At 36.9% G+C, this 12757-nt stretch overlaps 1 protein-coding gene across 4 annotated transcripts in view; it reads left to right on the top strand.

Moving 5' to 3' along the window:
• LOC112054025 (A disintegrin and metalloproteinase with thrombospondin motifs 7) overlaps positions 1-12757 on the top strand; it is a 152548-nt gene that overhangs the window by 62671 nt on the left and 77120 nt on the right. For all 4 annotated transcript variants that reach the window (XM_052886661.1, XM_052886657.1, XM_052886658.1 and 1 more), the window contains exon 3: positions 6661-6880. In XM_052886661.1, coding sequence (XP_052742621.1) covers positions 6661-6880 — 220 coding nt within the window. The remainder of the gene's footprint in view (positions 1-6660; positions 6881-12757) is intronic.

The following is a 12757-nucleotide window of genomic DNA, read 5'->3' as shown; positions in this document are numbered from 1 at the left end:
GTTAATATTAAGAAAGTTTTTTTTCACTTACAAATACCTTCTCAAGGTTGATAGACTAAATGCCTTGTTGGTGCATTGATTGGTAGTTTTGAACTACAAGATGTATGTATGTATGTCTGTGTTTGAGTCTTAGACCGGACTGTGAAAGACTGAGCTTTTTTTGATGAAGGAAAACATTGTGAGGAAACCTGCGTACCAGATTATTTTCTTGATTCTCTGCGTGTGTGAAGTCTGCCAATAAGCATTGGGCCAGCGTTCTGGACTATTGGCTTAACCCCTCTCATTCTGAGAGAAGACTCTAGCTCAGCAGTGAGCTGAATATGGGATGATAGCGATTTAGTGTATACTAATATTATAAAACTGAAGAGTTTGTTTGTTTGTTTGTTTGTTTGTTTGATTGAACGCGCTAATCTCAGGAACTACTGGTCCGATTTGAAAAATTCTTTCAGTGTTAGATAGGCCATTTATCGAGGAAGGCTATAGGCTATATATTATCCCCGTATTTCTACGGGAACGGGAACCAAGCGGGTGAAACCGCGTAGAGTCAGCTATATTCTATATAGCTATAAGCACTTGAAATATTCAGTTATTTAGATAGATAGACACTTCAATTTCAATTATATGTATCGATGATGATGATACAGGGTGTGTCAAAATTAGGACTGTTGCTAAGACACGTGATGTAGTAAAAGCCAGCAGCAAGTGAAACCTGTGTGGCCTTACTACTAGCCATATCGAGTGTCTCCGTTTGCGAAGCGCGTGCTGACGCCGCGGACCTATTTCTTAGGAAACTGCTCGTATGATTACCAATGAACTTGGAATCATTGATACATGCTTCATAGAACGAGCGCCTGCGGTGACTAGACGTACCTCATGTTGTCAAGTTTGTCACATTCTCCAATCATAGCACGGTAGCCAATTATGAAGTGAGCGTAAATGCTTTGGAAGGTAGCTGGTTTTAAGAGTCCAGATCCGCAATTAGCAATACACTCACACAGTAATTAGCTTCAGTATATACAATGTAGGTAAATGTTTTCAACCTGCAAACTCATGTCCATCTGCTAGTCCATACTGATCACACTATAATTGTATAGGCGAAAGTATTGTGTGTAATTGTGAAAGTGTGTCAAAGTCAAAATTCATTTATTTCAAACAGGCTTAGTTTACAAGCTCTTTCGAAACGTCAGGTAATATTATTAAAATTAAGATAATGGTGATAATAGTTATTCGAAAACTTAAAATTAAACTTACGTGTGTATGTTTGTTCGTCTTTTGCGATGCGGCTACTGAACCGATTTGACAGAAATTTGGAATGGAATTAGATTTTAGTCTGTATTAACACATAGGCTACTTTTTATCCAGGAAAAATCCATGGTTCCCGCGAAATTTATTACGCGCTAATGATTTTTTTTTCTCTTTTTGTCATTTAAGACCCTTAAAAAACAATTGAGAATCTGGCCTATAACATGCTACCATTCAAAGACATCACAGTCCAAACTCCATACTTGACTACTGTACTTACCTATAACTAGGAGTATATAATGATTTATTTATTTTGCTATCATCCGCGAAAATTCGGCGAACCCATGCGACAACGTCACCCAGGTCCGACAAAATACTCTCTACGTACGTTTCACCCCGAAACCGGAGCATCCTCAGGAGATGTTGACTCTACAACGTGCAACTGCAAAGTTACTACTTTGCAGTTGTACGTTGTAGAGTTACTACTTTGCAGTTGCACGTTGTAGAGTCAACATCTCCTGAGGATACTCCGGTTTCGGGGTGAAACGTACGTAGAGAGTATTTTGTCGGACCTGGGTGACGTTGTCGCATGGGTTCGCCGAATTTTCGCGGATGATAGCAAAATAAATAAATCATTATATAATCATGATGAACTTCCGCAAAGTAACGCCTGCTTCTATCCAATATATAACTAGGAGAATAGGCTGACAAACTTTCAACCTTCCTAAAATGAGGTAAGTCAGGCTATGTTAGGCTTTTCTTCTATAATGTTTAATTTGTATACGCGACCTAAGTATGTAGAACTTGGCGCCTGATACGTAATATGTATTCGTATTTCCCACGCCTCCTCGTACTATTCTAATATTAATTATTCATAAACACTCACAAATACTTAGTATTTTTTGGATTTTTAAATAGAAAAAAAGCCTTATCTGGATTTCTACTTAGTATGGAATGTACTGAATACTGTGGATTTCAATATTATGGCATTTGAATATCCTATCTTAATCTACTAAAATTAAAAACGCGAACGTTTGTATGGATGTTTGTTACTCTTTAACGCCGCAACTACTGAACCGATTTGGCTGAAATTTGGAATGGAAATAGATTTTACTCTGGATTAACACATAGGCTACTTTCATCCCGAATAATCTATGATTCCCAAGTGATTTTTGAAAAACTTTTCACGCGGACGCAGTTGCGGGCGTCCGCTAGTACTTATAATTAAAGGACTCGATTGTACCTATTGGAAGAAAAAAATAATTGTTTTTGTCCTGGGACTGATCGCAGTTTGGCCGTAAAAGAAAAAAATACATTTCGTAAGCGAGCGAAATATGTACGAGTAGTTAAAACAGTCTAAAAATGATACTTCTGGCTTCAATGCTGAATTTAAAACATGGACATGTTTTCAACCTGCTAGCTTATGTGCATCTGCTAGTCCATTCTAATATTATAAATATATCCGTCTGTCTGTACCTTTTCACAACTAAACCTATAGGACGATATGCTACTTTTTATCCCGGAAAAAATCACAATTAATGATGATGAATCCATGCTAATAATTTATTGGCTTGGCTTAATTTCAAGCGAACGAAGTCGCGGGCGTCAACTAGTAACACAATAAAGCAGTATTTCAACGCCATAAACCCGCCATGACAGTGATACAGTCACGTCCGCCCGCGCTGTTTGCTGCGATGACAGCCATGCTGTGTTTAATTAACGTGATAATGATGTGACTATTGTGATATAACAAAGTGGTCCCTGATGATAATATGATATGGGACGTAAAATTATAATGGCAAAGTGGATTAAGAGCCTGCGATAGCCAGATATACCACATTTTATGAAAAATTTATCAGCTTCTGCTCATACTATTACCCTATTATTACTATTACCCGCAACACCCTCTATACTATAAAATCTTAGAATTGATAATAGACAGGGTATTGCGGATTATTTCCCATAACTTCAAGGTAACCATAACACAGGAGCCGAACTGCATAACAATTTTTATTTCAACTAAAAGAAACTTTTTACATTTCATACAAAGTTATACAAATAACTTGATAATTACGACTATCCATGTAACACACGCTTTTATCTGTCCTTGCATTTTTAAATACGTAATCGTAGTGTTAACTATCGATATCGACGAGATATTGCTTCTGGCACTCTACACTTCACTAGTAACCTACTTCATTATATTTATCAATAAATAAGCTTGGCTAGGCCATAATATAAGGATGCGATTTATGGGACACAATTTAAGATCTATTTACAAAAGATATATTTTTTACTCCGAAAATATTCATTTGAAAACATATATGTAATTATGTAAATAATAGTATAATATTTTTATTAGGTCTATAGTTTAACTTAGTTCCTTTTGGTTATTTATTATTTTTCAGTTTAATATCAGTGTACGTATTAGTTTAGATTATAAGGTTGTGTTGGCTGTGTTCGTGGCGTTACCCAATCTGTGGCTCTAACTGAAAATCAGCGCTACGTGTCCTAATTCAAATGATCACGTAGCATTGTGCTGAGCTGGGGCCATTTTCTGGGTTATTCCACACATCGCAGGGTATTGTCCTGAATGTCCTGGTGCACTGTAGATATTGTGGCATAATTTGGAAATAAACGCATTTTTCTTTCTTTCAAAACACATGTTCCTTGGACATTATTGATTAATTTTCCTTAAAGAATATAACCCTAGAGTTAAGGGAAATACACCCGAGCAACCTGTGTAACTTTCGACCTTTATACAATGAAGCATATCTGACTATCGCTGGCTGCCTATCCACATGTAGTGGTAACGTGACGTAGTATCACTACGTACTAGTACCAATATACGTTTCAGGATGACACATGCTTTTGTACTAGTACCTACTAATCACATACGAACACTTTTATCTTATTTGTGTGTTTATTATTAGCTAACGGACACCTTTGGCTTCGTTTGCGTGATATTCTATTGTTTTGAATGTTGTTTTTTTATTTAAAACCGATGTTGATGAAACAACCTATTACACCTGTAAATTTACATGAAAATCTCTAGTTCCGGAGATTAGTGCGAACAGACAGACAGACAGACATCTATTTTGAATTAATATGATGGGCTGCCCTTGATATAGATACGGCATATAAGGGCTCATACTTGTAAAGATACTCAACAACATGCAAGGTGTATCTTACTTTATATGTTCATAGGCCAACCTCGAATACGTCCCAAAATCCCCAATTGGTCTTCCCTACTATAAGCTATACTTCCATTTTAATCCATTTTAATGTTCTACTTCGTTTAGTATTCTAAATCCTTCTGCAACAAATGTGAAAATTTTATAAAAAAAAATTAATTCCAAACATTCGCAGATTTAAACACGAAAAGAATACTTCCATCATTATCAAACCATATTCAGCTCACTGCTGAGCTCGAGTCTCTTCTCAGAATGAGAGTGGTTAGGACTATAGCCCACCACGCTGGCCCAATATAGATTGGCAGACTTCACACATGCAGAGAATTAAGAAAATTCTCTGATAGGTATGCAGGTTTCCTTACGATGTTGTTCCTTCACCGTTTGAGACACGTGATATTTAATTTCTGCACACAACTAAAAAGTTGGAGGTGCATGCCCCGGATTGGATTCGAAACCACACCCTCTAGAATCGGGGGCACAGGTCATATCCTCTGGGCTATCACGGTTCTTTAATGCCTGAATAATGAAAACTTATAGATCTTATATAATAAGTTTACGTAGAAATGTAAACTCAGACAGAAAATTAAATATACATCCAGAGTTTAGTGCAAGAAAATATAACGCGTACAGACAGACATGCTCAGTATTGTGCAGTTTAAATAAATACGAAAACGCCTCGGCATCGTATTACCGATGTGGTGCGATTATTTGCATCATCAATACACAACACGCGCCAAATGCTAACACAGGTTATTTGTAATACATTTTTAGGGTTCCGTGTTTTAGCAGACTCGAAGTAATTACAAAAATAAGCAAACTAATGTCGAGTAAAGGTTATGATTCACAACATTCGTCAGGACCACTTAAATAACATATCAAACTGTAACCAAAATAATACCCTATAATGGCAGAGAATGACCTTGAGTGAAGTCACGCACTTGTGAACGTTGTGTGTAGGGTTTAAGGTACCTTTGACTGTTAACAAAGACTCCCCTTTCCCACTCAAGTCACTCTCCCCGCCTATCCCAAGTAGCCCATAAAGAATTACACAACAAGATATGTGGACGGCTCGAACGCCACGAGCACATTGAAGCCGTCCGTACCTCAAGTCGTTGCAACGCGGCGATAACGTGTGCTTCAATAAGAGAAATACAGAACCCTAATAAAATCACTGTGTTCTCAGTCTGTTTGTCAAGATCGTCTATCTCGGAAACGCGTGGAATTATCGAGTTGAAGTTAAATTCGTCAAATATTTAAATTAACGCAAAAATATATTTCATTTCGACACTCTTGAGGGAATCAAAATTTGTGAAAAACTGAATTTCACGCGGACGAAGTCTAAGGGCGTCCACTACTTATAAATGAATTGCATCTTTAATCATGTAGGTACCTACGGAACCCTCGGTGAATTCGTACTTGTTTTTTTATTATTATTTCCGTTTTACTAGGAAATCCCGGTCATCAGAATATGTTCCACATCAATTTCCTGTCTACAGGTTTTAATGTAAAACAAATAATAGTGTTGAAGTCGAAAATAATGCTATTTACGGTCGGCTGACTAATAGATATCATTGGATACCGAAGTAGGGCTTTAGGCCCACCACGCTGCTTTTATCTAGGCGAGATATACATTTTTATTAATCTTTTCATCATCATCATGTCAGCCAATGGTCCTCGTCCTCGTCCTCGTCCACCATCACTAATTAATCTTTTACAAGGCTTTAATGTTTATATAATTGCATAAAAATCAAACACCTCTCAGATGAAATGATAAATGAGATGAGATTTTAATAAATATCATTTTGAGGATAGGTTCGTACTGTAATTGCCGCCAAATTATTATTATTATCATCATCAGACCACACTTCATAAAAACATGGTTGTTTGATTAATTCATTGCAATTTATTTCGAGTTATGTTTTTTTTAAATTTAATAACTAGTTAGTTTTTGACGATTTAGACGAAAATGTGTGATGAGCATGTTTGTTTTCCACTGTCTATAAACTACTTCCCTGTCAAATTTCATTTTTGTACGTCAAGCGGTTTTCGAGAATTCGTGATGAATGTTCTATGATGCTGTACCGATTATGATGAAATTAGTTAGAGAGATGATTTTTTGTATAATTGTCTTTAGAGCAGAACATTTTATCCCGGGTAGAAAAAAGATAGCGGGCGTCCGAAAAAAAAGGAAAAATTGTGCTATAGCATGGTTATTTTTCTCCAGGTATCTACTCACACAAACACCTGGACACGTCACAAGTGCAGGTGGTGGCGCCCGTGAAGGTGACGTGGGACGGCGAGCTGGTCTCGCACGTGCTCAGCCACGCACACGAGCACGGGCACGCGCGTGCTCGCCGGGACCTGCACGCTACAGAGCACGCGCTGCCCCACTCGCTGCACTACAACCTCACGGTCGACGGACGGGACCTCAGGCTGGACCTGAGGTGAGTACTCTAATAACATACTAAATACAATATATCCGTATTAGAAACGACCTTCACCCTTCTGTTTAATGGATGAAAAATATTTTATATCAAAACTAGCTGACGCCGACATTTTTGAGAAAATCTAAAAAAAATTTGATACGCGTTTTTTCCGAATTTATGGGTTTTAGGGAAAAATTTATTGAACAAATAATAAAGAGGACAATGTGAACTACATTATATGTCATTGGAGAAATATCATACGACTAAAAATACAAACAGTGGCGCTGAAGTATCAATAAAGGGTTTTCGTTATTTTTGTTAATAAAAAATGATTTTTCAGCTGTACTGTGAATGAAAAAGTTTGTCATAAAGAAAAAGAAATATAAAATACACAAATGACAATTAAAATACAAAGTACAAAAGAAATGATGTGTGTGTGTGATGGGTGTAAGTAAATGTAACGAGTGTTCCTTGGATGTTTAATTGTTTAAGTGACCTTAGATATTAATCTGTGACTGTGCCCTTGGAAGTCCATTTGTGTCCTCAGCTGTTCATTTGTGCCCTCAGCTGTTCATTTGTGCCCTTGGACGGTCACATATGCCCTTCCTTAGATGTTCATGTTTTGTCCTGATCACGATCACGTTTTGATGAAATTTTAAATATATGTAATATTAAGAGTAATCTAAAACATGTAAGGTCTGTTAATGAAATCACATTGGAGGTACATCAATATTATTTATTTAAACCATTATGATCATGAAATCAGTTAATTAAGTTACACACATACTCGCATGATAACATGTTCATACAATGTATTATCACATAATAAGATTTAAGAACAGACAAGGATGTTTAAGAGTCATCATGAAACCGTAATACAAAATCATATGAAAATATTGCACAAAGACATTAGTATAACCTCTCCTAATAGTTAATTGTTTTTTAGACAATAATATATAATTGTAATACAATACCAAATCCGTATACTTGTAACTGTTTATCACGTTAATTATTAGTGACACTTTTACTTTTAACAGAATGAGACCGCTAGCACCCTCACTATTGATTAACCCAAAAGTTTGTTACACCACCTTTTATAACAGTCAATAATTGAGGGGGTAGGAAAAATGGTGCGAGGCGCCATTTTTCTACAGTAATCCCAACTGTTTCATGTAATAAGGCGCGAACGGTTCAAGGTTGCCAACTACGCAACGCTACGTTGTCCACAGATAACGCGCGATTTTCATAGACGACAACAGTAACAAATCCGCGGTATCTGGCTTTTACTGGTTAATTTTGCGTTAATTTAAAAACTCACAAAAATGCGGTCGATTATTTTTTCGTGTAAACCGAATAAGAGTAAAAAATACTAGTCAACTTTAAATTATAAAATTCTAAATTGACCACAACTGGGAATTGAAGTTCTTAAGGGTTATAGAGCTACTAGGCATTCCCATCGATGTCATAGATCAGGGTTTCTCAAAGTGGGGTTCGCCATTTGACGGCAGGGGGTTAGCGACAAAATTTACGTAATGGTGGCTTGATAACTGATACCGAGACCGAATTAGGGTTAAAATTGTCCAAAATTACTCCTACCATGAATCCATTTGCGACAAGAAACAACACCCATCACATTAATATTGCGAAGGCATTTGTTTTGGTACTTTATGTGTTACCTTTTATTCAAATAAAAAGTCTATTTTCTTCAACACACAAAGGGTCGGGAAACCCTGTCATAGATCATTTAGTATCGCGCCACTTGAAACTTGCATAGACAAGCAAAGTATGCACAAAATGAAAGAGCACTGACCGTATACCTATCCGATATCTATGATGCTGTTACTATAACGCTACATATAAATTCTCTGGTATTACCTAACGAGTATTATTGATAACATCGTCATCGTGGTAGAATGAAAATATGACAGTCACTATAAATGTTAGTGTTATACTTAGTTACGTAAACTAAATCCACTCTCAAATATCAGAAAATAGTATTTAATTATTATTATTTTAAGTATATATATATATAGATTATAAGTTAGAAACCCTACGTCCGGATAACATTAGGTATCGGGGACCTCGTCTTCGTCGGCGGGGCGGACACGCTGTGTAGACTTTTCTTTACAACAATCTCACCTGGTGGTAAGTGATGATGCAGTCCAAGATGGAAGCGGGCTAACTTGTTAGGAGGTGAATGAAAATCCACGCCTTTCGATTTCTACACGACATCATACCGGAATGCTAAATCGCTTGGCGGTACGTCTTTGCCGGTATTGTGGTAACTAGTCACGGCCGAAGCCTTCCACCAGCCAGACCTGGACCAATTAATAAAATCTCAACGGTCGGGGATCGAACCCAGGACCTCCGTTTTGTAAATCCTCCGCGCATACCACTGCGCCAAGGAAGCCGTCATAGATTGTGTTTGTGTTACCTGGGAAGCGTTGTCTGTCGTCACGTCTGGCTTGTAAAGGACGTACATATTTAATATTAATGCAATTGTTTTTAAACTTTGTTTATCGACAAGCGATAGCGCGTGTGAGAAATACAGAGTGCCATTGTGTTGAACCAATAAATTAGTACAGAGAAAAACTTTCGCTGGAAAGGAGATGGTTCAAAATTGTATGGAGCCCAGGATCAGTCATTGTACCCTATCGGAAATAAAAGAAGATATTTTTTTTAACTATTTTTGATTACACAAATATACGAATTTACTTTAATTCTTTCGAAATAATATTCTTTATCTCCCAAGAAATGCAACAATATAATGGGTAATAATGGCGGATAGATGACGTTTTCAATTCAGTAATCGATTTGACGTTTGCTGTCAATTGTCATGTCATAATTGCTTTAAGGGCGCCATCTTGATATAAATCAAAAACTTGGGTTTTTATTTGTTTCTTTATACATATTTAGTTAGATTTATTCACTTTAATAAATTTTAATAAAATCCTTGTATTTTTAAAATTTTAATGATACGGGGTACAAGAGTGGACCTGAAATGGACGATCTCCTTTGGCTAATATAATTTCCTACTTTAGTCACTTAATAAAATTAAGCTGGTTTGAAAACAGGCCTTTACCTTAATACTACTACCTTTATACCTATCTAATAGTACATTGATAAGGATAAAAACATACGGAAGACACGAGCAACTCGGCCCCTGTTACTGACTGATAGTGATAAGTCTGAATTGATTCATACTTGTCTCAGTTTAGCACCTATCACTATCACTATAGAACGACCTTCTCGTATGTTTGAACTTATCTCGGTAACAGTTATCGTGTTTGCTATATGACAAACATTACTTTATTGCGTTATCATGTAACTGTCTGTATTGCACATCCGATGTTATAAAATACTAGTCGATACACGCGGCTTCTTTTCTTTTTTTTTATTTTCACCTGACGGTAAGTGAAACGCTAAATCGCTTGGCGGTACGTCTTTGACGGTAGGATGGTAACTAGTCACGGTAGAAGTCTCCCACCAGCCAGACCTGGACCAATTAAGATCAATCTACCGCGCGACCAACTGCGCCGTCAAACTTCGACTTCGGTCGCGTGACATGTTTTTTCGGGTAACTATCCCAAGTTTAACTACCTCGTTGATCTAGTGGTTATTCTATGTGGTTTTGGAACATGAGGTCCTGGGTTTGAGTCCTGCGTCGGGCAATAGATTACTTTTCTTTCTAGTAAGAAATTATCAGTTAAAAATCTTTTAAATACCTATAATGTAAAGACATTAAATAATTTATAAAAAAATATTTTAGACTAATTTAAATTTTATGCATATATATTCGATTCAGAGAGCGTAGGTTCGAATCCGGTCCGGAGCCTACACCTCCAACTTTTCAGTTATGTGCATTTTAGAAATTAAACGGTTTAACATGTATAAAGTCTGGCAATCCGCATTTAGTCTAACACCTTTCATTCTAAGAAGAGACTCGTGCTCAACAGTGAGCCAATTGTTAATGATGATGACTGGTTTTTAAGAATACAGGAACTTTCAATCAATAAAAATATTTTAAAGACTATAATAAGTCTTTAAAATATTTTTATTGATCATGGACATCCATTATCGTATTGGAAAGGTCATGGTAATCCATTGTTTCAAAGAAAATACCTACTATAGGTATATGACATTGAATTTTGATATTTCTATACCTAAGTAGGTACCTAAATACATAACATGTTATAATACTCGTATTCTATGTATTCTATGTATGTACATATATGTCTTCCTATTGTTTTAAGACAGGTCTATGGCATACACTGCTATTATATATATTAGTAGTTTTGTTTACTTAATATTATTGCATATTCATGTTGGTACCTGACAATCCCCATCGAAACAGCGTGGTGGGTCGAAGCTTCAAAAATCATATCTTACAGGACAGAGAATTAGTTGCTTGCTTACGCCACTTAAGCAATCAGAAAAAAAAATTAAATTGTAATAAGAAGAGTCACCTAAGTGACCATACTCGTTTTATCCCAAGTGTTAATTTAAACGTTTTGTTCATCTAATTAGCTATGTTAAGTCGAAACAAGGAAGTTGTTAGCCACAGTGAGTTACTTATTGAAACAAATGGTTCAGCATTTGTTAGCCCGTCGCTTGCTTGACACTCTGACGAATATAAATCGGTGTGATAAATTAATAAGGAAAAATGCAGTGCAGATTATTGACGTTCATCTTCATTACCGTAGGGCTGTGAGTGAGGTTTTTCTTTTTATGTTAGCCCTTGATGCATCTCACCTTATGTTAAGTGACAATGCAGTCTTAAGATGGTAGAGGACCTACTTGGATGAGAAGTTTATTCTTCCCTACCGGCAAAGACGTACCGCCAAGCGATTTAGCGTTGATGGAAGATGTTGTGTAGAAACAGAAATGGGTGAGGATTTTCATCCTACGCCTAACAAGTTAGCCCGCTTCCATTTTAGATTGCACCATCAAATACCATCAGGTGAGATTGCAGTCAAGGACTAACTTGTAAAGAAAAAAATGCCTGGTCTTTCGGACGGTTTCTACGCTGCATCGTATCGACATGATAAATCGTTTAGCGACTCGTCTTTACAGGTACCAGGTAGGGTGGTAACAAGCCACGGCCGAAGCCTACCAACGAAACAGATACCTAAACCCTAAACTGACCCGAACTAGGAATGGAATCCAGGACTTCTCACACAGCACTATCAAAAACACTACAGAGATTGTCAAACGTATAAGTTACAAGAAACATGATAAAGATTCTTGCTCTGCTTTGTGACAAATCGAAAAACACAGTTAAAAGTCAAACTTCAAAGGTCTGGCGAAAGGTTGCCGCGAAGCTAAGTGTCTCATATCTCCGCAAATATCAAAAAGGCACATTTTGTAAATTGTCAATTGACGATCTGGACTCTTAGAACTAGAACAAGGTGCTGGAATGGCGACATCGCACTAGAAAGGGCAGTGTTGGTCGACCCTTCACCAGATGGACTGACGACATCAAGCGAGTCGCAGGGATTCGCTGGATGCAGGCGTTTTCAGGATCGTAATCTATGGAAGTCACTACAAAAGGACGTCCATCGGCTGAAATGAGGATGATGAAACTCTTAGAACTAGCTATAATGCAAGGTTCTAACTCCATATACGAGTAGTCTCCTAACATATCTACTTACCTACATATGGTTGGAGTGCAAGCGGACAAACTTTAAGCTATTATATAACGATGTCTGGCCATTACAGACCAGTCCAGTTAGCCAAAAACAAAAAACACATCTTTCTATACGGTATTTCACGCCGGATACAGCTATAAATAAAAATCCGATTAAAAACCTTCCCATTTTTTGTTAAAAACCACTTTCGATTCATTTACATTTTTAGTTGTCATCTGTTTGTTAGATTTACAAAAAAATCTCTTAA

The sequence above is a fragment of the Bicyclus anynana genome, chromosome 17 (assembly GCF_947172395.1).
Source record: "Bicyclus anynana chromosome 17, ilBicAnyn1.1, whole genome shotgun sequence".
Classification (NCBI taxonomy): Eukaryota; Metazoa; Arthropoda; class Insecta; order Lepidoptera; family Nymphalidae; genus Bicyclus; species Bicyclus anynana.
Note: the sequence above shows the minus strand (reverse complement) of the source record. Positions and strands in the feature narration are given on the sequence as shown.